The following is a 25,009-nucleotide window of genomic DNA, read 5'->3' as shown; positions in this document are numbered from 1 at the left end:
GGCATGGATTCACATGCTCATGAATATTCCCCGTCGTCAGGCTGGGAATCCTCAGTAAAGAAAAAACCAGTATCAGTTTCGTTTCTGATCTGTCTTTCGTAGTAATAACCAATCACTGGTCTCTGCGTCATACTGACCACAGCCAATGACTGCCCTCTACCTAAGCACCGCCTCTGGCAGCCATCTTCAGATTTGGAAGCACGTGAAGTGGCAGTATGACCAAGTGAAGAGCCGCAGAGGGGTAGGCGGGAGGGTTCGCATGTGAATCCATGCCAGACCCATGCTGGAGAACAACAGTTACAGGTAAGTAACTTGTTCCTTCTCCAGCATGGGGTCTGGCATGGATTCACATGCTCATGAATAAAGAATACATAGCAGTACACACATGCACAACCACGGGAGGTGGCAAAGGCTCAACATTAAGCATTACATCAAACTCAACATTAAGCATCTTACCTCCTCACCAGGCTCACCTCAGGCGAACAGGTTGCGCAGCACTGCTTGGCCGACCCTGGACTCCTCCCTGGAATCCCGGTCGACGCAGTAGAATTTCGTGAAGGTGTGCGTCGACCTCCACGTAGCAGCCCTGCATATGTCCAGCAGGGGCACACCAGAAAGGAACGCCGTGGTAGCTGCGATCGCTCTGGTGGAATGGGCTCTCGGAAGGCCAGGCAGCGGTCGGTTTGCCAACCGATGACAGTACATGATACAGCCGGAGAGCCATCTGGAAATGGAAGCCTTCGAGAGAGCCTTCCCCTGATTGACAGGTCCAAAGTTCACAAAGAGTTGTGACGTCTTCCGAAAACACTTCGTGCGGTCCACGTAGAACTTCAGCGCTCTAGCCACATCCAGCGAGTGCAAAGTCCTCTCAGCCGGCGACGAAGGCGACGGGAAGAACACAGGCAACACCAAGGGTTCGTTGAGATGGAAGTCCGACGGTACCTTGGGCATGAAGGAGGGGTGCGTCCTGAGCACTACCCTCGTGTCGTGAAAAGTCAAGTACGGGGCCTTGCAGGAAAGGGCCTGGATCTCTCCCACCCGTCGTGCGGAGGTGATGGCCACAAGAAACGCTGTTTTCCACGACAGAAACTTCAATGGGGCCGAGTGCAGAGGCTCGAAAGGAGGTCCCATGAGCTTGGTCAGCACCACGTTGAGCTCCCACGCCGGGGCCGGAGCCTTCACCGGCGGGAACGATCTGAACAGTCCCTTCATGAACTCTTTCACCAGACGATGAGACCACAAGGACGTCCGGCCCGTGGTTCTGGTGTATCGGGAGATCGCAGCAAGATGAATCTTGATGGACGCGTGTGTCAGTCCAGCTTTGGCCAGCGTCAGCAGGTACGGCAGTACCTGGGGAGCCGTAATCCGTAGAGGGTTAATCTTCTGTGCGTGGCACCAGACAGAGAACCTCTTCCATTTGTGTCCGTAGCATTTAAGAGTCGAGGACGCCCTGGCCTTTGCAAGAACCTCTCTGCAGTCGGCCGGTATGTCGTATCCTCCAAACTCTAGCGCTGCAGGAGCCAGGCCTGCAAGTTCAGCGATTTCGGGTCGTGGTGGAGGATGGCGCCTCCTTCCCTGGAGAGTAGATCCGCGTCCACCGGTAGCTTGATTGGCGGGGACGCTGACAAGTCCAGAAGGTCCGGGAACCATATCTGCCTCGGCCACGCAGGTGCTACGAGGATCGTCCTGCACCGTGACCTCTTGAGCTGGTTGACGAGCCGGATTAGCAGTGGCAAAGGAGGGAACGCGTAGAGGAACAGGCCCTCCCAGGGGAACGAGAAAGCATCGCCCATGCTCCTCGCCTGGGGAAACCTGCTGGCGAACCTCCGGCACTTGGAGTTCGTCGCCGTCGCGAACAGGTCGATCTGGGGTGTGCCCCACCGTCAGAAGAGGCGATCCACTAGATCCTGCCGTAGTTCCCACTCGTGGCACGAGCGCAGCTCCCTGCTGAGTGAGTCGGCGATGGTGTTTTTTATCCCTGCCAGATGAAACGGCACCAGAAACATCCTTTGGGCGACGGCCCAATGCCACAGGTCCTGCGCCTCCTTGGACAGTGCTGGGGACCTGGTTCCGCCCTGTTTCCTGATGTAAAACATGGTGGTGGTGTTGTCGGTGAAGATCCTCACCACCTTGCCCTTGAGGGACGGAAGGAAGGACCTGAGGGCCCAGAACACTGCACGGAGCTCCAGGACGTTGATATGGAGGGACTTCTCCGTCGGGAGCCAAAGGCCTCTCGCGTGCAGATTTTCGGTGTGCACTCCCCACCCTTCCAGGGAGGCATCCGTGGTTACTGTCTCCTGGTGGTCTGGGGTCTGGAAGTCAATGCCCGCCGTCAGATGCGCGCGGATGCCCCACCACCGGACCGCTCGGCGGAAACTCTCGTCGAGTGTGATCCTCTCCTCGAAGCCGCCCGTCGTTTGGATCCAGCGCGCGTCCAGGAACTCCTGCAACGGGCGCATCCGGAGCCTGCACAAGGGGATGAGGTAGATGCAAGAAGACATCATTCCGAGGAGGGACTTGATGGACCTCACCTTGGCCGCGTCGGAAACCAACATCCGCTGTACCTTGCCCAGGATGGACCTGGTCCTTTCCTCCGACGGGGAGGCCAGAAGGGACACTGTGTCGAGCTTCGCTCCCAGAAACAGTGCGTTTTGCGCGGGTACCAGGTGGGACTTGGCGTAGTTCACGGAGAATCCCAGGTCCGTGAGAAGTTGGACGGTCCTTGCCGTGTGATCCACGGCGAGCTCCCTCGTCTTGGCTCGGATGAGCCAGTCGTCCAGGTAGGGGTAGACGTGGATCCCCTCGCGGCGCAGCTGCGCCGCCACCGGTGCAAGGCACTTGGTGAATACCCTGGGTGCCGACCGTAGTCCGAAGGGGAGGGCTTTGAACTGGTAGTGACGCCCTTGGACCACAAACCTGAGGAATTTTCGGTGCCCCTTTAGGATGGGAATATGGAAGTAGGCATCCTCCAAATCCAACGACGACAGGAAGTCTCCTTCCTCCAGCTGACCCAGGACGTGCTGGAGGGTGACCATCCGGAACTTTTGCGCCTTGATGAACTTGTTCAGACGTCGCAGGTCCAGGATGGGGCGCCATCCCCCCGTCTTCTTCTTCACGAGGAAGTATCTCGAGTAAACTCCGGAGCCCCGAAGCCTCTTTGGGACGAGTTCGATGGCGCCCTTCCTGAGCATCGCTTTTACCTCCAGGAGAAGTTGAGGGACGTGAAGTTCTTTCCTGGCCACGGGGGGGACGCGCGGGCACCTTCTCTGGAACTCGAGCGCGTGGCCCCGGGCCAAGGCGTCCAGCACCCAACGGTCGGTGGAGATGGACTCCCACACGCTGACGAAGCTCGCCAGCCGGCCTCCCACCGGGGTGCTTCGGTGGGGGCCCGACCCCACGGCCGGTTCAATCCTGCTTGGACGAGGCTTTGCCGCCTTGACCTCCTTGGCGACGACGGCGGGGTCCGCCAGACTTGCCTCGTCCTCTGTAGGCCTCCTGAGCCGACGAGCGGGCCGCTTGACGGTAGGTGGAGAAACCGCCGCCGGAACCTTTGGAGGCGCCCTTGCCTCCGCTGCTCCGAAAGGGCGTCCGTCGTTGTTGCAGAACTCCCAGGGCCCGGGCCGTCTCAGTGTCCGCTTTAATGGCCTGAAGGGAATCGTCCACTGTTTTGCCAAACAGGTTGTTCCCATCGAAGGGCATGTCCAGGACTCTGGTCTGAACGTCTTGACGGAAGTCCGTAGCCTTGAGCCATCCACGCCGCCTAAGGCAAACGCCGTTGCCCAACTGGCGGAACCCAGTGTCGGCGATGTCCGTCGCAACGGTAATGGCGTGGTCCGAAGCCACCTCACCTTCCTGCAGGATCTCCAGGGCCTCTGTCCTCTTGTCCGGCAGGAAGTCCAGCAGGGGAGCCAGTTTGTACCAGAGCTCCCTGTCGTAGCGGGCCACGATAGCCAAGGCGTTGGCCGCTTTAATCGTCGTCGCTGCCGACGAGATGACTCTGCGTCCCATAGCGTCCAATTTCTTTCCCTCACCGTCCGGTGGGGAAGTCGATGTGGAGGCCGCACCCCCCCGCTTTCTTCCTGGCTGCCGCGGAGACGACGGAGTCCGGGGTAGGCTGCGCCCGGAGGCACAGGGGGGCCGTGTCCGGGACCCGGTACTTCTTCTCGTAGCGGTCTCTTCTAGCTGGCGTCGTGGAAGGGTTCTTGAGGAGGGTGAGGCCCTCATCCCAAATGTCGTCCAATAGAGGCACTGAGAGGACCGTCTTCCTCTTGGCCTTGCGCCGCTGATAAAGGAAACCTTCCTTCTTTTTCTCCTCAGGGCAGAGTTGAAAAAGCTCGGATGCCCTGGTGATCATGGAGTGGAACGATCCAATCTCGTCGGGTGGAGAAGCCCTGGTGGGAGGCGACGACGGTACATCCTCGTCGTCCGTACCCGTCGCTGCCGTGTCAGTCCCCGTATCATCCCCTCGGGTGGACGGGGATGACGGCTGGAAGGGGCGCGACGGCTGAAAAGGAGGCGGAGGGTGGTTCCTTCTTTTCTTGGTAGGGGGAACCCCAGAAGGTCCCGGTTCTGGGTCCCCCGACGGGAGAGGTTCCGTCGGCAACGGTAGTCTCGTCCTTATCTCTGAGCATAAGGACTGTATAGCCAACAAAATGGCCGCCGAGTTGTCTCGCGGCGCTGGCAGAGGGGAATCCGACGGGCGATCAGGGGCCCCGTCGGTACCCTCCATCCCGACGGGTCGGTCTTCTTCCACGCCGAGGCCGTGGCTTAAGACTTCGACCAGCTCCTCATCCGAGGTTGAGGCCGAATCTACGACGACGCCCTGCCCCCCCTTTTTCTTCCCCACGGGGGATTTCACGGGGGTCCTATCGATGGGCACAAAAGATGACTCCCTCTGAGGTGGCAGGGAGACTCTAAGCCCCGAGGTCGCCACCACTGGTGTAGCCTGCACAGGCTGAGCTAGGGCCGCCGCGACAGTTTCGATAGAGGGCTTGGCCGGATGGATTAAGGCCTTCACCACCTTAGGTGCGCTCACCGCCTTATCCTTGAGGGGGGGGACACCGCCTCGCTCCCCCTCCGATGGGGCCTTCGAGCTCGACCGGGGCCTCTCCAGGAGCTTCGCCGGGTGCTCGGCCTTCCTCTTACCCGACCCAGAGCGTTGGCTCATGGTTGATGGTGCGGGGGAGGGTGCGCCCTGCCTGGCGTCCGTAGAGCCCGACCGTTCGGCGCTCCCGGTGCCAGCGGACTCGCGGTGCTTGGCCTTATGTTGGACCCCCGTCGCCGGGGCGTCCTCAAAGGTCTTAGAAGACCGCTCAGATTTCTTCTTCTTCTTCTCGCCGGACGGGCTCTTCCCTTCTAGCCAGTTGGCGAGACGTTGATGGCGGTCCTTCATGGTCCGCTCCGACATGTTGCCGCAAAACGCACAGTCCTTCTCCACGTGCGTCTTGTCCTCATGTAGGCAGTAGAGACAAAAAGAGTGTTCGTCCTCCTTGAAGACGTTCTGCAGCTGGCATCCAGGGCAGACCCTGAACAGCTTTCCGGGCGTCGAGCTTCCCTTCTCCTGGGCCATGACCGAGCCTGAGAAACTTCTGGAGTCCTCCAAAAGCGTAGCTCGACGAATCTTCACCCTTGAGGGGCGCAGACGAATCCGACACGGGTCCCCGTTGATCGGATAGAGAGTCGGTGGAGCTTGAGGCTCTTTTGACCGAAAAAACGAAGTTTTTGAGAAAAAACGTGAAAAAAAATAGCACTAACGCTCGAGAGCAATAGCACGAGGATCCCAACACATGAACGTGCGGTAAAAATCTGAAGATGGCTGCCAGAGGCGGTGCTTAGGTAGAGGGCAGTCATTGGCTGTGGTCAGTATGACGCAGAGACCAGTGATTGGTTATTACTACGAAAGACAGATCAGAAACGAAACTGATACTGGTTTTTTCTTTACCGAGGATTCCCAGCCTGACGACGGGGAATATTCATGAGCATGTGAATCCATGCCAGACCCCATGCTGGAGAAATGGAAAGATAAGGCCTCGCCTTCAAAGAATGATTGGATGATCAAACTATGGGATATTTTTCTTGTATGAGAAATTGTCAGCGGTGGTTAATGACCGCATGGAAATGTTCCAGCTTGAGTGGGGAACTTTTGTGTCGAAATGGGGGGGTGAAAAACTGAAACTTTGATTTTTTAGCTCAATAGCCGTGGGGATGTGCACTCTTTTTCCCAATGTCGCGCATGACCGGTAGGGGAAGTGGTGGATTTTGCACAAAACCCTTACCGCCAATAACTTTTGTAATTCGGCCTTATGTAACCGGTCCTATGTTCTGTCATTTTAAATGTTGAATGGTCACGGTGGTGCAACTTGACGGGGGTGGGAGGAGGAATGAAAATAAAGAAGGTAGGTGATTGTTATGGTCTACGTTGCGAGTATGTATCTCTTTAAGAAAATGCCAATGCACATCAAAGTTTTAAAAATATTTTTCTTTGCTTCCAATATCCCTTCTCTGTACTGTTTCTCTATGTACTTCCTGATAGATCTATTTTCCCCGGTCTTCTTTTTACTCCAGTTAAGTTCAGCCCTCCTCTTCTCTTGCTTAAGCTTAACAAGGCGAACCAATTACAATGGTTCTGCCAATCCCTGACCATCTTAATCTTCATAGGTGCTATTTTATTAAGCATTTCCAACAAATCATGGTCATACTTTGTTACCAGAGTATATGGGGGGTGGGGTCAGAATCTGTAGTATTTTCCATAATACTACATAGGCATTTATTGAGGTCATCCTGCTTAACTCTTTTAAAGTTCCTACTCGTCATGCTTTTGAGTGGGTTACATTGCAGGGTCCATGCTCCTAAGAGCCCACTCACTGATGCCCGCAACAGTGCCACATCAGGTCCTGTGCTTCCTGGCCATCAGCAACAGCCCTGCCTCGCTGAAGGCTGTCCAGTCTAACAGGAAGTGGGTACGGATGGAGGGATTTTATATATGTAAAAAGAGAAAGAGAAGACAGATTAGAATTAGGTAAGGTAAGAGGCTGTTCAAGGTCAGAGCCCTTCATGAAGTGAGGAATGTGTTGAGCGGAGTCAGGGGGGGTGAGGTAATAACTATGTAACAGTAACTTGATTGATGTCTTTCATAAGGATTGCTCCCCATTTAACATTGCATATTCCCAGAGCGCCGCCTTTGTTGTACATTTCTCTCTATGCGTGTCGTCCTTTGGGGTCTCTCACTCCAAACTGTTCATGTAACAAAAATACTTTCAACAAACGTTGTGTTTACACATAGTAAATGGATGTATCTATCTCGCTGCTACGCGTTCACAATAGCTGTTTCTTGGTCTTAAATGTGAGGGCATGTTGTTGACAGTTGGATCAGTATATGGGCCATGTGCGGGGGATAGGGTCTTTTTTGACTCACTGAAGAAGATGCTTGGTGATATGGGAGGTGAAATGATTGTTTTGGGAGGGGATTTTAATTGTGTGATTGACCCCAAAATGGATAGGTCCTCGATGTGCAAATTTACTGGACAGAAATCAAGTAAGGAGTTTCGGGACTTCCTGGAAGTATATGATTTAGTAGATACATGGAGACATTTTCATTGGAGGGATAGGGAGTTCTCGTTTTATTCACCAGTGCATAATTCTTATTCTAGGCTTGACTACATGTTGGTGTCGGATAGTTTAATTGAGAATGTAAATGAGGTGTCTATGGGAGAACGACACATTTCGGATCACTCAATGGTAATGGCTAAGTTGATGTTGCTCGCTGGAAGGCAAGGACCTAGTAGATGGAGGTTGAAACCTTTTGTGTTACAAAATCAAGATGCCACTGACGCATTAATGAACTTTATACCAAATTTCTTTGAGATGAATGAGGGCACGGCGGACAGCATGGTGGTGTGGGATGCTTTTAAGGCTTCTATTAGAGGGGAACTGATGAACTGGACTGCAAGAATGCGTAGGGTGGGTGAAGCCAGACTGGTGGAGCTTGAAAAGGAACTTGGAGACTTACAACGAAATTATGCTTTCTCGAGAGAAGAGAATATTAGACTTAAGATCTTGGATGCTGAGGAGATATTAAAAAATGAGGTGGACTCACAAGTTGAGAAGGGATTGTATTACATGAAGCAAAAGTACTGGGAGCAGGGGGATAAAGCGGGGAAGTTGTTGGCAAGTAGATTGAAGAGTTGTTCGGAGAGGGTGTATGTCCAAAAAGTTGTTGATGCGTCTGGAAATTTGGAGATTAAGAAAGGTAAAATTGGTGAATGTTTTCGCTCCTTTTATGCTAAATTGTATACGGAAGATATTGCACCACAAATAGGTGATTTTGATAGATTCTTTGGAAAAATTGAACTCCCAGTGCTTTCTGAAGAAGGTAAAGGTTTTATGGAGGCACCGATTACTATCCTAGAGGTTTTGTCAGTAATTGAGGAAATGAATAAGGGTAAATCTCCGGGGATGGATGGTTTGACGGTAGAATTTTATCAGAAATTTTGTGAAGTGTTGGCGCCGAGTTTGTGTGAATTATATAACTGTTTTTTGAGGGAGGGGAGGTTATGTGATTCCATGAAGGAGGCAATCATCACGGTGATCCCGAAACCTGGAAAGGATCTTACTAAGTGCAATAATTATCGGCCTATCTCCTTACTTAATGTAGACCTGAAGATTTTTACGAAAATACTGACAGTAAGGCTTAAAAAATATATGGGTGATTTAGTGGAGCGTTCTCAAACAGGATTCATGGAGCGAAGGTATGGATATGATAATATTCGAACACTGTTAGATATTTTGAGTTTGCCGGGCTCGGAAATAAAGGACATTTTGTTGATTTTTTTAGACGCCGAGAAGGCCTTTGATAGGGTGAATTGGGGCTTTCTGAATTATACGCTGTCGAAGTTGGGTTTTGGTCCTTTCTTTCTTAAGGCTATTCAAGCTCTTCAGAATGGCATTTCGGCAAAGGTGTGGGTGAATGGGGGGTTTTCTACGTCATTTCCGTTGTTTAGAGGCACTCGCCAAGGTTGCCCCTTGTCGCCACTGTTATTTAATTTAGTGTTGGAGCCCCTGTTGGCATATATACGTCAGATGAGATGTATCAGAGGGTTTGCAGTGGGAGAAGGGGAAGTAAAGGCTTTGGCTTATGCGGATGATGTGGTGGTCGTCTTGAATGACCCTGTTGTAGGGGGTCAACTATTAAGGGAGGTCTTTGAAGAGGTGAGTAAGCTATCTGGGTATCGGATCAACTGGGATAAGACGGTGGTATTTCCAGTGAGGGCTTCACCTGGATGTGAACAGCTGCTGGGGTGGGATTGTAAATGGGAATATTCTAGTGTGAAATATTTGGGTATTCATATTACTCAAGATTTTGGAAAGTTAGTAAGTTATAATGTGGATAAAATCATTGAGGTTCTTAGGCGGGATATTATGAGATGGGGACGTGTTAATCTGACTCTTTGGGGCAAAATTAATGCTATTAAAATGATTTTGCTGCCAAAGATTCTGTATGTTGTTCAATCTCTGCCTTTACATTTTACAAAGGGAGCATTGGCACGTGTAGATAGATTGTTTCAGGATTTTTTGTGGGGGTTTGGGAAGAGAGCCAAGATTCCCCGGTACATTATGGTCAGGAAAGTTAAAGATGGGGGATTTGGGTACCCGGTATTGAAAAACTACTGTAGTGGTTTTTTGTTAAACAAAGTGTCTAATTACACTGGTGTAGACCTGAACCGGGTACCGTGGTGGGTACAAATTGAGATGCAGCGGTTTTTGCCTTATGATATAAAAGGTTTGTTTTCTTTTGGAAAGTTGCCTAAGAAGGTACGGTGTTTGAAATCGGTGTTAGCTACCAAAGAAGCGTTGTCGTCATGGATTATAGGTACTGGTCAGGGACTATATCTTTATGAAGAGGCTTCACTTTGGCATAATCCTGGTCTGCAGTATAATAATAAGGTACTGACTTGGAAGAGTTGGATTCAGAGGGGAGTTTTGATTATTGGCGATGTGTGGAATGATGCTGGGGTGGTACCTTTTGGGAGTTTAGTTGAGAAATTTGGTTTGAGGGACAGGGAATTGAGAAGATATGAAATGTTGGTAGCTTTACTCTTGGAACGGAGAGAAATGTTGGATGCTCCATTCTTGAAAAAGCCAGAGAATTTTGATATATTGGAAATGGGATTTCAAAAAGTGTCTACATTTATGCAGTTTATGCAACTGGATGGGCAATGGTTGGACTCGTGGGAAAAGTTGAGGTTATCATGGACGGAGGAGTTGGGCAGGGAACTCACATTGAAAGAATGGGATAAGATTTGGAGAGTGCCGACGACAGCCAAAGTGGATTTGCAATTACGCTACATACATCAAAGGATATTGGGCAGAATATATTGGACTCCAACACGTATGTGCAAATTGGGTTTAGTTGATGATGATTTGTGTTGGGGTTGTGGAAAAGAACAGGGTACTCTGTTACATATGTTGTGGCATTGTGAAAGGGTGGTAAGATTTTGGAGGGAGGTTATTGACAGGATTGATCAGGTCTGGGACGTTGTTTACCCACGCAATCCCTTAGCAGTTATATTCCTGTCGTATGGTGGTGGGCGTAATGTAAGTTGGGTGATATTGTGCGGGGTGCGTAAAGTTTTGTTGGTGGCGGTTAAACAAGTGTTGAAGGTCTGGAAGACACGGAAAAAGCCGACAGTGGAGGAGTGGATTTTGGATGTTAGAGCTTTATCAAGATTTGAAAAAACTATGTTTAGTAAACAAAACAAGGCAGAACTTTATGATGAAATGTGGGAGAGTTTTAATGACCTTTATGGATAATGCTAGGTTGAATTATAGAGTGGAGTGAAATGGTTTACTTTCAGGTACTTTACATATAGGGGGGGGGGGAATTGTGTTGTTTATGTGGTTGTTTTGTGTAGTCTTGTTTGTCTGTTGTTATTTGTTTGATATATCTGGTTTGGTTTTAAGTTAATTTTACATTTTGATATGGTGGGATATGGGGTCATGGTATGAAATTCTGCTGTATTGCTTCCTGCTATTGTATATTTTGCAGTTCAATGACTTATGATGATGATACTGCTTGTTGAATATTGTTGAAAATGAGAAATAAAGAGTTTAAAAAAAAAAAAAAAAAACAATAGCTGTTTCTACCACTTGGGAAGTGACTAGGGATAAGTGACACTAAAGGAACTACACAATAACTGTCTTTTAATAATGTTACCGAAAATGCCTTGACAAGGAACAAGTTACTTACCTGTAACTGTTGTTCTCCAGCATGGGTCTGGCATGGATTCACATGCTCATGAATATTGCCCGTCGCCAGGCCGGGAATCCCCGGTAAAGAAAAAAAATCAGTATCAGTTTTGTTTCTGATCCGTCTTTCTTAGTAGTAACCAATCACTGATCTCTGGGCCATACTGCCCCCAGCCAATGACTGCCCTCTACCTAAGCCCCTCCCCTGGCAGCCATCCTCAGATTTGGTAGCACGTAAAGTGGCAGTATGACCAAGTGAAGAGCCGCAGAGGGGAAGGAGGGAGGGTTCGCATGTGAATCCATGCCAGACCCATGCTGGAGAACAACAGTTACAGGTAAGTAACTTGTTCCTTCTCCAGCATGGGGTCTGGCATGGATTCACATGCTCATGAATATAAGAATACATAGCAGTATACACATGCACAACCACGGGAGGTGGCAACAGGCTCAACATTAAGCAATACAACAACTCAACATTAAGCATCTCTTACCTCCTCACCAGGCTCACCTTAAGCGAACAGGTTGCGCAGCACTGCTTGGCCGACCCTGGACTCCTCTCTGGAGTCCCGATCGACACAGTAGAATCTCGTGAAGGTGTGCGTCGACCTCCACGTAGCAGCCCTTCAGATATCCAGCAGGGGCACACCAGACAGGAACGCCGTGGTAGCAGCGATCGCTCTGGTCGAATGGGCTCTCAGACGGCCGGGCAGCGGTCGGTTTGCCAACCGGTGACAGTGCATGATGCAGCCAGAGAGCCACATGGAAATGGAGCCTTCCCTTGATTCACAGGTTCAAAGTTCACAAACAGCTGTGATGTCTTCCGAAAACTCTTCGTGTGGTCCACGTAGAACTTCAGCGCTCTAGCCACATCCAGCGAGTGCAAAGTCCTCTCGGCCGGAGACGAAGGCGACGAGAAGTAAACTGGCAACACCAAGGGCTCGTTGAGGTGGAAGTCCGACGGCACCTTGGGCATAAAGGAGGGGTGCGTCCTCAGCACCACCCTCGTGTCGTGAAAAGTCAAGTATGGAGGCTTGCAAGATAGGGCCTGGATCTCTCCCACTCGTCGTGCGGAGGTGATGGCCACAAGAAATGCTGTCTTCCACGACAGGAACTTCAACGGCGCCGAATGCATAGGCTCGAATGGGGCCCCCATGAGCCTGGTCAGCACCACGTTGAGCTCCCATGCCGGGGCAGGGGCCTTCACTGGCGGGAACGATCAGAATAGTCCCTTCATAAATTCCTTCACCAGGCGATGAGACCACAAGGATGCCCGTCCTGTAGTTCTGGTGTATCGGGAAATGGCAGCCAGATGTATCTTGATGGAAGCGTGAGCCAGTCCAGCTTTGGCCAGCGACTATAGGTACGACAATACTTGATGGGCCGTAATCCGCAGAGGGTTAACCTCCTGTGCACGGCACCAGACAGAGAACCTCTTCCATTTATGTCCATAGCATTTGTGAGTTGAGGACGCCCTGGCTTTTGCAAGAATCTCTCTGCAGTCAGCCGGGATATCGTATCCTCCAAACCCTAGTGCTGCAGGAGCCAAGCCTGCAAGTTCAGCGACTCCGGGTCGTGATGGAGAATGGCGCCTCCTTCTGTGGAGAGAAGATCCGCGTCCGTCGCCAGCTTGATAGGTGGGGACGCTGACAAGTCCAGAAGGTCCGGGAACCAGATCTGTCTCGGCCACGGCAGTGCGACGAGGATCATCCTGCACCTGGACCTCTTAAGCTGGTTGATGAGACTGAGCAGCAACGGCAACGGAGGGAACAAGTACAGGAACAGGCCCTCCCAAGGGAACGAGAAAGCATCGCCCATGCTCCTCGGCTGGGCGAACCTGCTGGCGTACCTCTGGCACTTGGAGTTCGTCGCCGTCACGAACAGGTCGATCTGGGGTTTGCCCCACCTTTGAAAGAGCTGATCCACCTGGCCCTGGCGTAGTTCCCACTCGTGGCACGAGTGCAGCTCCCTGCTGAGTGAGTCGGCAATGGTGTTTTTTATTCCTGCCAGGTGGAAGGGAACCAGAAATATCCCCTGGGCGACGGCCCAGTGCCACAGATCCTGGGACTCCTTGGATAGGGCTGGGGATCTGGTGCCTTCCTGCTTCCGGATGTAGAACATTGTGGTGGTGTTGTCGGTGAAGATCCTCACCACTTTGTCCTTGAGGGACGGAAGGAACGATTTGAGCGCCCAGAACACGGCTCATAGCTCCAGGATGTTGATGTGAAGAGACCTCTCCTCCGGGAGCCAGAGGCCTCTTGCGTGGAGATCTCCGGTGTTGGCCCCCCATCCCTCCAGGGAGGCGTCCGTCGTTACCGTCTCCTGATACGCTGGGGCCTGAAAGTCCATGCCTGCCGAGAGGGGCGCACGGGCACCCCACCATAGAATCGCCCGACGGAACTCCTTGTCGAGCGGGATCCTGTCTTCGAAGCTGCCCGCCACTTGAATCCAGCAGGCGTCGAGGAACTCTTGTAGCGGACGCATCCGAAGTCTGCAAAGGGGCACAAGGTAGATGCATGAGGACATCATCCCGAGGAGGGACTTGATGGACCTCAATCTGGCCACATCCGTGGCGAACAGGTGCTGCACCTTGCCCAAAATGGCCTTCGTCCTTTCTTCCGACGGAGATGCCAATCGCTTCACTGTATCGAGCTTCGCTCCCAGAAACAGTGCCACCTGCGACGGGACCAGATGGGAGCAGGCGGACGGTCCTCGCTGTGTGTTCGACGGCGAGTTCTCTTGAACTTGCACGGATTAGCCAGTCGTCCAGGCAGGGGTAGACGTGAATCCCTTGCAGGCGCAGGTGCGAGGCACTTGGTGAACACCCTGGGTGCCGACTTTAATCCGAACGGCAGGGCTCTGAATTGGTAGTGACGCCACTGGACTACGAGTCTGAGGAACTTTCTGTGTCTTTTTAGAATGGGGATGTGGAAGTAAGCATCCTCCAGGTCCAGTGACGATAGGAAATCGCCCTCCTCCAGCTGTCCCAGCATGTGCTGGAGGGTGACCATCCTGAATTTCTGTGCCTTGATGTACTTGTTCAACCAACGCAGATCCAGGATGGGGCGCCAACCACCTGTCTTCTTTCTGACGAGGAAGTATCTTGAGTATACTCCGGAGCCTCTTGGGGACGAGCTCGATGGCACCCTTCTTGAGCATCGCCCTTACCTCCAACAGCAGTTGAGGGACGTGATTCTCCTTCCTGGCCACGGGACAAATGCGAGTACACTTCTTTTGAAATTCCAGTGCTTGTCCGCAGGCCAGGGTGTCCAGCACCCAACAGTCGGTGGAGATGGACTCCCACACGCTCACGAACTTCGTCAGCCGGCCTCCCACCGGGGTGCTTCGGTGGGGGCCCGACGCTACGGCCGGTTCAGTCCTGCTTGGAAGAGGCCTTGCCGCCTTAGCCTCCTTGCCGCCGGCAGCAAGACCCTCCTTGCTTGCCGCGGCCTCTGTAGGCCTCCTGGGACGAGGAGCGGGCCGCCTGGCATTAAGTAGAAGAGCCGCCGCTGGATCCCTTGGAGGCTCCCTGTCTGCCTCCAGAGCTCCGAAAGGGCTGCCGTTGCTGAAGGACTCCTAGGGCTCGGGCTGTTTCCGTGTCTGTCTTGATGGCCTGGAGGGACTCACCCACCGTCTTTCCAAACAGGTTGTTGCCGTCGAACGGCATGTCCAACACTCTGGTCTGGACGTCCTGGCGAAAGTCCGTCGCCTTAAGCCATCCTCTTCGTCGAAGGCAAACCCCATTGCCCCGTTGGCGAAATCTGGTATCAGCAATGTCCGTTGCCACCGTTATGGTGTGATCCGACGCCACCTCTCCTTCCTGCAGAATCTGTAGGGCCTCCGCCCTCTTGTCATCCGGTAGGAAGTCTAGCAGAAGCGCTATCTTGAACCAAAGCTCCCTGTCGTAACGGGCCACAATCGCTAAGGCATTGGCCGCCTTAATCGTCGTCGCCGCCGACGAAATGACTCGTCGTCCCGTGGAGTCCAACTTCTTGCCCTCGCTGTCCGGCGGGAAGTGGAAGTTGAAGCCGCCGCACCTGCTGCTTTCTTCTTGGCCGCTGCCGAGACGACAGAGTCAAGTGTGGGCTGGGCCCTGAGGCACAAGGGGGCGGCATCGGGGACCCAGTACTTCTTCTCGTACCTGTCCCTCTTGGCGGGTGTCGTGGAAGGGTTCGTGAGGATAGCAGCCCCTCGCCCCAGATGTCATCGAGCAACGGCACCGCGAGGACCGTCTTTCTCTTGGCTTCTCGTCGTTGGTAAAGAAAACCTTCCTTTTTCTGTTCCTCAGGTCAGAGCTGGAAGAGCACGGATGCCCTGGCTATCATGGCGTGAAAAGAGCCAATTTCGTCGGGCGGGGAGGCCTGAGGGGGGGTGATGACGGGATGTCCGTTGTGTCATCGCCGCCGTCGTCGTCCGTCCCCGTCGCTGTATCCGTCGCCGTATCCTCCCGAGGGTCCGGTGAGGGGGATGAGGGGTCCACAGGCCTCACAGGCACGAAGGGGGCAGAGCGGGGTGGACTCTCCTCCACTTGTTCGGAGGGCTTCCTGACTGGCCTGGTTCTGGATCCTCCGTCGGGGTCCGTGGTAACCTCGTCCTTATCTCAGTACATAAGGATTGGATCGCCAACAAAATGGCCGCCAAGCTATCCTGGGGCTCGGGTAATGGCTGCGACGAATGGGATGGCTGCTCCACTGGGCCCTCGTCGTCGCCATCTTCGATCACATCAGCGGGAACCTTCCCCGGGATCGAACATTCTCGAACCTCTCGTTGAGGCCTATGAACCTCTCGTTGAGGCCTTTCACGGTTTCCACCGGATCCTCCTCGGAGGCTGAATCCGAGTCCGTAATGGCCACCGCCCCCCCCCCTCTTTTTCCGCCAGGGTCTTCACAGGGGTCTTAACGATGGTCTGGAAAGAGGATTCCCTCCGCGGTGGCAGGGAAACTCTGGGCCCCGAGGCCGCCTCCACTGGCGTAGCCTCTGCCGGCTTCGCCAGGGCCGCTGCGACAACCTCGATAGAGGCCTTTGCCGGGTGGATCAAGGCCCTCACCACCTTAGGTGCATCCTGGGCCTTCGCTTTGGGGGGAGGGTCATCGCCTCGCTCCGCCTCGGCTCCCTTCGAGATCGACCGGGGCCTCTCCAGAAGCTTACCCGGGTTCTCAGACTTCCTCTTCCCCGAACCAGAGGGCTGGCTTGTGGTTGATCGTGCCGGGGAAGTCATGCCCTGCCTGGCAGCCGAGGAGCCCGACCTTTCGGCGCTCCCGGTGCCCGCGGACTCGCGGTGCTTGGCCTTCTGTTGGGCCCCCGTCGCCGGGGCGCCCTCACAGGACTTAGAAGACCACTCAGACTTTTTCTTCGCCTTCTCACCTGCTGTGCCCTTCTCCAGCCAGGCGGCGAGGCGGAAACAGCGATCTTGCTTGGTCCGTTCCGAAAGGTTCTTGCAGAACGCACAGTCCTTCTCCACGTGCATCTTGTCCTCATGAAGGCAGTAGAGACATCTCGAATGCTCGTCCTCCTTGAAAACATTTTGCAATCCGCATCCTGGGCAGCTCCTGAACAGCTTGGATCCGGGCGTCGAGCTTCCCTTGTCCTGGGCCATGTCCGTTGAGGTAGGCCACAGATCTTCTGGAATCCTCCAAGAAGCGTAACTCGTAGAAGAATTCCAAAACGGGTCCCCATTATCAGAAGTAGAAATGGTGGAGCTTGAGGCTTGATTAACCGAAAAAATGAAAAATATCTCCTGAAAAACGCGGAAACGCAGTAAAAGCTCGAGAGCTAAAACACGAGGACTCCCAACACTTGAACGTGCGGTAAAAATCTGAGGATGGCTGCCAGGGGAGGGGCTTAGGTAGAGGGCAGTCATTGGCTGGGGGCAGTATGACCCAGGGATCAGTGATTGGTTACTACTAAGAAAGACAGATCAGAAACGAAACTCATACTGATTTTTATTCTTTATCGAGGATTCCCGGCCTGACGACGGGGAATATTCATGAGCATGTGAATCCATGCCAGACCCCATGCTGGAGAACTACATAAACCACTCTTGCATTTAATAACTATAAAGTTATGAATATATTTTACTTGCCAGCCTGGAAGCGAGGGAAGACCGGCTTTCTAGGACAGGGGTCTGTAACCTTTGCCTCTGCAGCTGTTTTACACTATAACTCCGATCCTCCCTAGCCAGCATAGTCCAGGGTGAGGGTTAATGGGAGCAGAATTCTAAAACATCTGAAGAGCCTCGGGATGCAGACACCTGTTCAAGGATAAATCATCAGCAATGGCAAAAGACTAAGCAATATAGCGTGAAGGCTTAGGGAACCAGTGTAAGTTGCAAATCTGTTACATGGATGTGTCCCATTTGTGAATGGTGAATAATCTGTAAAAACGGATCTACTTTTGTTTGAAGGTACTGTGGTGAGGAGAGTTTAGAGTGATCAAGGTTAAAGCAATATCGATAAACTAAGGTATATTAAAAATGCCAAAATCCTGTCAGAATCCCTTCTTACACTAACTAGAATGCATTGTCTGATGAAGGGTGCTCACTCTCTACATATTCATTTTCACGAGACAAGTCCATTTTGAATGATGAAAGTATTTAAGTGTTGCCCAAATGCCACATCTAAATGTACAAGAAAGTTCTACATAACATCTAGAGTAAAAACATGTATGTACTTCAAAAATGTGCTATTACTTCAAAGTAGAAACATTTCTTTTAAATTTACAATATAGCATTAACGAGAAAAACCTAAATTTCGGTTTAGAATGTTCACTCATGCACAAACCATGACATGCTATAAAAGCACATTAAAATGTCAAGATAAGAAACAAATATTACCATAAGCACATAGGGCTTCATTTCCCATGCATGGATGTTGGTATTGTCAATAATAATTGGGGATTTCCCTTTCTTCATTGCTCTCTTTGCTGCAATGTAATATTAAGTAATCGTCAAACAGCGCATCATTTGAAAAATCACATTAGTCAACTTAAAAACCAGGCTGTATGAAACTAGAAATGATTTACTGTGTTGGGACGGCCATCTACAAAACTGTACCAGTGCTAGGGTGGGCACCATTGTTGTTTCTTGTGGTTCAAAAGCACAAGGTAAAGTAGGTAAAGTATGGAGCACTACAGAGAAAAGGTCCCTGGTCCAAGGGCCCCTAGATATATAGTATGTGTTGTCTGAAGAGTCTCTCTGGATGCTGCATGCTCACTAAATAGGTTAGAGTGACCTGAACATTTGAGTATACAATCAAGTGTTTAGCATCTTATAAATATAACAAAAGTTGAAATACCATATTAGCACTGTTGATGATTCCACATTTTAATACATTTCAAAATAAGCTAAAATAACAGATCTGAGTGAGTCCAATGCACTTCAGAGATAGTCCATCATCAAGGCTGAATCTGTATACATAAAAAAGGAACATATCAAAAAGAAAACCTTAAAAGAATAGAACACATCAAATACAAAACAGCTTCAAGCAGATCAAGATTCAAATAAAACTAGTACAAGAGCGTGTAATGTGTCCATGAAACCAAAATAAAATTGTGCATATCCGGGTCAACTCTCACTGGGTGAAAAGTAAGAATCTACAAAACTATGCCATTAATCACAGCGAAGCCCTGAGTCTAACAGCACAAATGGGAAATTAGACAGGCAGTGGAAAAACATGCAAACAGTACATTGAGTGAGAACAAACCTCCCTCAGGCGCCACGGCAGCTGGTTCCAAAGAGAAGGGGGCAGTCCAAGTCTCTTGATAGTACCTCACAAGGGTTCCTTCATAAATTCAATATTTCAGACAAGAGCCTGCTCCTATAGAGAGAGCTTTTAAAAATGTGGAGCCATTCTATAAGGAATGATTTCATGAGCTATTGGAATAGGAAAAGATATGGTGCATAGTGGAAATTCCTCTGGAGTTTGTTATAGAGTTGCAATCCACGATGAATCGGCATTTGTCGATAGCATTCGCTCTTTTAAATATCCTGAAAGTAGTGTTTTCCTGCAGATCCATGATTCCTCTTAGACCTGAAATGGCACGTGTTTCTATTAAGTACAAGGGGCCTATTAAGCAAATGGTATTCTTTTTTTTTAATTTAAACTTTATTTTTCGTTTTCTAGTAACATAACTTATAACTAACAATGCACAGGTTGCACCCACTTCACCCTCCCCTCCCCCATCCACTTCCCCAGACTTGCGGCTAGTGGGTCTGCCATGGCCAGGTTTCGTTTATGGTCCGCCGGCAGCGATCGTGGTAATGACGCCATCTCGGGGCGCCGGTTCCAGCGATGCATTCTGTGGTGATATTGAGTCTGTGGTCAACATCAGATATGCAATGTATGGGCCCAAATGGCCGTTGGCCATGTGTGAAGTGGTAGTGTCTTTATAAAGTTTGTTTCTGTGTCTTGGCTATACGTCACGTCTTTCAGCCAGTTTTGTAGACTGGGGGTGGCCCCCGACCCCATGTCATTGCTACTCTTCTCTTTTACAGGACCAGAAGTAGGTCCGCCAGTTTGCGGTCACCTGGCGGGAGATTTCTGGTGAGCACCAGAAGTGCTAGGGTTGGGTTTGTATCTATTTGCGTGCCAATTATTGCTGAAATTTTCTCCAGCACTAGTTCCCAGAATCGTGCAATGCCTAGGCATGTCCACGCCAGGTGTAGAAAGTCTGCTTTGGGTGTCTTGCATCTTTCGCATGCTGCTGGAGATGTTGGCCATTGCGAGTGTAGTTTTGCTGGCGTACAGTATGTTTGGTGGACGAAATTAAAGTGGATCTGTTTGTAGCGTGTGTTTAGCGAGATTTTTTGTGTTTGCCTGACAATGTAAAACCAGTCTTCTTCTGTTATTGAGATTTGTGGCGTAGCCTGAAATAGATGAATAGATCCAGAGCGTTGTCGCTTCCTTTTTCCTTGGCCTGTTGTGGAGTGATGAATGTACCATCGACAAAGCTGTCTTCAAGTGATTGGATGTGCAATTTGGCTGTCCACTTTAGGTAGGTCTTTTCGGTTGTTAGGGGGATTCCTGTTATGAACCTCGCTGGAATTAGGGGGGAGAACCTGATTTGGATGTCACTTTTTTGCACCATCTTTTTCCAGATTGCGTGTGTGACCTGAACAATGTTGAGTGAAGTGTGTGGTACGTGAAGGTTCCCTAGAATTGTCGATCTGAGTAAGAAGGGGGATGCTACAGCTCGTTCTATTTGGACATGTGGTCTGATGAAGTTGGTGGCATACCAGTGTCCTAAAAATTGAGCTTGAGCGGCCCAGTAGTATCTTTCCAGATCAGGGAGTGCCAGGCCTCCTTTTCCTTACTGGTTGTATTAGTGTAGCGTATGCCACTCTGGCTACTTTGCCGGCCGATACCAGGTCGAGTATCTTGCGTCGGATGCGTTGCAGGAATTCTTGTGGTGGCAGAATGGGGATGTAAGTGAAGAGGTATAGGAGCTTGGGGAGGATCACCATCTTGACCAGGGAGACCCGGCCCCATAGGGTGAGCGGAAGGAGTTTGCATCTGTTTATTTTGTTTCGTAGTGTCTCCATAAGTGTTCCGTAGTTGTCTTGCATGATAGCTGAGAGGGATCCGGATAGATAGATACCGAGGTATCTGACTCTTGATGATTGCCACTTAAACCCAAAATCGTCTGTGAATTTTGTTGTTGTTTTGGTTAGGGGGAATATGATGGATTTTGAGTGGTTAATTTTCAGTCACGAAAATCTGCCGAATTTGATGACTTCTCACATGATTGGGTTTAGGTTCTCTACTGGGTTGTGTATGAAGAGAGTTATGTCATCTGCGTAGAGGGAGATTACGAATTTGTGGGGTCGGATGGAAAGACCTCTTTTAAGATGACAGGAGCAAAGGTCGGATGCCAGGGGTTCCATCAATAGTGCGAATAGGACTGCTGATAGCGGGCATCCTTGTCTGGTCCCTCTTTGTAGTCGGATTTCTGAGGATTTGGTATTTCTCATAGTGATGATGGAGGTTGGGTCTCTGTACAAGAGGGCCACTAGCTTGAGGTAATAATTGCCCAATCCCATGCGGCATAGGACTTCGAACATAAAGGGCCGTTCGACCGAGTCGAATGCTTTTTCAGCGTCTAGCAGTACTGCTATTGGCCGTGTTTCGGTATCAATTGCTGCCATCGCTCCGAACATTCTTCTTATCCAAAAGGAGGTGTTGCGTCCGGGTATGCAGCCTGCCTGATCAGCTAAGATGAGGCCTGGCATTAGCGGGAGGAGTCTGGTGGTTAGGATTTTGGCAAGTATTTTATTGTCCAGATTTATCAGGGATATTGGCCTGTATGAGCCACAGTCTTCGTGTGGTTTTCCTGCTTTGTAGAGGAGGATCATGTTCGCTTGGCGCCAGGTTGGAGGTAGTGTTTCGGTTTCGATAGCTTCCTCAAACATTCGCAGTAAGAGCAGGGCAAGGAGCTGGGCGTGGGCTTTGTAGAATTCCCCAGTCAGACCATCGGGTCCTGGAGCTTTAGTCGTGGGGAGGCTTTTTATCGCCTCAAGGATTTATTCGATGTTGATGGGAATGTTTAATGGTTCTCTCAGCTCGTTGCTTGTCCAGTACAGTTCAATGTTGTCTAGGTATTGGGTGATTTCTCCTGGGCTTGCCGTGTATTTGGTGATATAGAGTTCTTGATAGTATGTGCGGAAGGTTTCAAGGATTTCCTCTTCTGTATGCACTAGGTCTCCGTTTTGGTTTCGTACCCGCTCCACGTGCGTAGGTTTTTCTCTCTGCCACGATTAGTCGAGCCAGTAGGGCCCCAGGTCTCTGGCCTTTGCATTTTGCCGGATTTTGTACCCCTGGGATAGGAACTTTATCTCCCTTTCTGCTAGTGTCCTGAGGTTATTGAGTTCTGCTTTTAGTGCGGCCAGGGAGCAGGGATCTTTTGATTGGGTGTGTTTTTGCTCCCAATCTTTCAACCTCGCTTCGCTGGCGGCCAGTTCTCTTCTGATGAGTTTCAGTATGCCCTGTTCTTTCGCTAGGCATATCCTCCTAATGTAGCATTTCATTGTCTCCCAGAGTATGCCGGGGAACGTGACTGATGGTTGATTTATCGCCAAAAAGGAGGTCAATTCTTTGCGTAGTTCGTCGGCAAAGACTTGGTCTTGTAGGGATCCGGGTTTGAACCTCCATTGGGGTCTTTGTTTCTTGCTGTTATCTGGGATGCATTTGAGGGTGACAGCGGAGTGGTCTGATAGTGTCCTCGGATGGATTTGGCAGTTCCCCCATCGAAATTGAGCTTGAGTCGATACCAGGAAGTAGTCTAGATGTGAGCCTCTATTGTTTACCCATGAATGGAATGAGTAATCTTGAGTTTCCCAGTCGGTATGTCTCCAGATGTCTGTTAGATTGTATGCGTTGCAGATTTCCCGAATTTGGAGGCTGGCCTTGGACGGCACAGTCTTGCTACTCTGTGATTTGTCTTTGTCAGGATCAAGTGGGGTGTTGAAGTCTCCGCCCCAAATGATCGTGGCCGATCAGGCTGTCTCCAACTGCGTCATCACCCAGTTGAAGTTATTGGCACTGTTGGAATTCGGTCCATAGGAGTTCACTAGGCCAGTTCCTTTGCCTTTCAGTGTTCCTCGTACGAGGAGTGCTGCTCTCTCCTCTGAGTCTTTTTCCGAGGATATAAATCTTTAGTTTACTTTCTTGTTAATTAGGATGGTGACTCCTCTTGAAAATGAAGAGTATAATGAAAAGTACATGTGGCACCCCCATTCACATGCCCAGTTGTTTTCAGCGCTGGGGAGGAGGTGAGTTTCTTGTATCATGGCCACGTCTATCTGGTGTCTGCAGAGGTATTGGGATATTGTTCGTGTTTTAGCTGGTTGGTTGCCCCCTCTGATGTTCCATGTGGATAGGTTAGTCATAGGTGTGTGATGGCTTTATTTTTCCGGGTGTGGGCCGGGTTTTTGGTGGTTGTGGTCATATTAGTCTCTACTCTCCGCTGGTTGCTGGAGCGTGGTAGGCGGTTATGCTGGCGGAACTTGGATTGTGTGGATTCATCTTGTTCGGGGTGGTGGACGAGAGTAAAGCCGGAGGGTCGGTGACGGCAAGGTTTCCTGTGTTTCCTGTGCTTCCCCATAACTGCGTTTAACTTCCCACCTGCACATGGGCAACCCCCATCTTGCCCGTAGATAACTCCCTCCCACCTAGTCATGTTAGGGTCAGGTGCTGTGCTTGGGGCGCTAGCGCCGGACTGAGATTGTTTGCTCCTGATGAAATACATCTGTTCTTGTGTTCCTGTGTGAGATCTTTCTATTTTTTAGGAGAGCGGTGGAGGGTGAGGCTGCCCATGAGTCATGGTGGATTTCTTCTGGCCCGATCCCTTTTGTGTGATATCTGTATGTTTTCCGGTTGCCTGCAGCCTAGTTCGTCGAGGAAGGAGTTTGCCTCGTCCGGTGAGTTTAAGAACTGTGTTTTCCCATCTCGTTGGATACACAATTTCGCTGGGTACAGCATGGAGTAAGTCATGTGATTGGCTTGTAGATGGCGTTTGACGCCTACGAAGGATCTTCTCAGTGTTTGCACAGCCGGAGAGAAGTCGGGATAGAGCTGGATCTTATCTCGTTCGTACTGCAGGTCTCCCTTTTCTCTTGCCAGTTGCAATATTGTATCCCTATCTTTGTAGTTAAGGATTCGAGCTATGATCGGACGTGGAGGTGCACCTGGGATTGGCCGGCCGGATGTTATTCTGTGCGCTCTTTCCACCACAAAGAGATGCGATAGGGCTGTGATTCCGAACATTTCTGTGCACAACTTCTCCACAAATTCTTCCATCTCCTCTAGGGGTTGGTTTTCTCTTATGCCGACCAGTTTAATGTTGTTGCGTCGTGAGCAGCCTTCGAGGTCTTTATTCTTTGCTATGATTGTCTTCATTTGGGTTTCCAGTGTTGACACCCTGACTGTGAGCGAGATGGTGCCGTCTTCAAGATCCGAGACCCGTTGTTCGGCTGAGTCTAGCCTGTCTCCTTGTTTGTCAAGGTGTTGCTGTAGGAGGTCTACCATGGACGATAGGGTGTCAAGCTTGGAGTCGAGGTTGCCAATTCCTGTTTTTAAGTCAAGGAGGATTTCCCTGATATCTATAGATGCTGGGGGGAGTTCCCCCTCTTGGCTTTCCTCTGCGGATGGGGAATCATTTTGATCTGTTATTTTCAAGGATTTATTGGATGCACCTGGTTCAAAGGCCAGTTTTCTTTGGGATTTGTCTGTTTTCCCCATTTTTATTTGAACGTGGTGCCGCTTGGGAGTGTAGGAAGGGTTCCAGCTGTCAGGGACGGTCCGCTGCGTCTGCTTCTAGGCTGAGGGCCGAGTGCTGTAGAGGGTTTTATGGGGGAGTTTTTGAGCTGGTCTGAAATCTGGCTCGAGTGGAGTTGTGGGCTGTTTTCGCGTGGCTTTGCTGTTCTCCTTGATTGGTCCAGGCCAGGCGCTGGTGGGGTGCTATCTATCCAGTTGGTCAGAGCAGGGCGAGCAGGTGTTGGATTTGAAGCAGGGTCAATGTTTTTCCCTTGTGTTGATGTCCTTTTACTGTCCCCTCCTCCAGCGTTCCACTGCCTCCAGTCGCGGGAGATTGGTAACTTGTAATTTACTATCTCCAGTTGGAGGGTGGTGTTTAGTTTTGTGGTGGATCAGGGATCTCCACTGTGGAGCTCATGTGTTCCGATGGTTGGATTCTGTTCTACTCGGGGGAGGCACGTGTTTCTGGGTGCTTGGCGTTTCTGGCGTATATGGTGGATGATTTGCCTGTTTATGTCGCT

At 50.7% G+C, this 25,009-nt stretch overlaps 1 protein-coding gene across 1 annotated transcript in view; it reads right to left on the bottom strand.

Moving 5' to 3' along the window:
* N4BP2L1 (NEDD4 binding protein 2 like 1) overlaps positions 1-25,009 on the bottom strand; it is a 299,334-nt gene that overhangs the window by 45,632 nt on the left and 228,693 nt on the right. The window contains exon 3 of the mRNA XM_069639264.1: positions 18,074-18,162. Within this exon, the coding sequence (XP_069495365.1) occupies positions 18,074-18,162 (89 nt within the window). The remainder of the gene's footprint in view (positions 1-18,073; positions 18,163-25,009) is intronic.

The sequence above is a fragment of the Ambystoma mexicanum genome, chromosome 7q (genome assembly GCF_040938575.1).
Source record: "Ambystoma mexicanum isolate Mex_15411 chromosome 7q, UKY_AmexF1_1, whole genome shotgun sequence".
Classification (NCBI taxonomy): Eukaryota; Metazoa; Chordata; class Amphibia; order Caudata; family Ambystomatidae; genus Ambystoma; species Ambystoma mexicanum.
The sequence above is the reverse complement of the archived record's forward strand: the minus strand, read 5'-3'. Positions and strand labels throughout refer to the sequence as shown.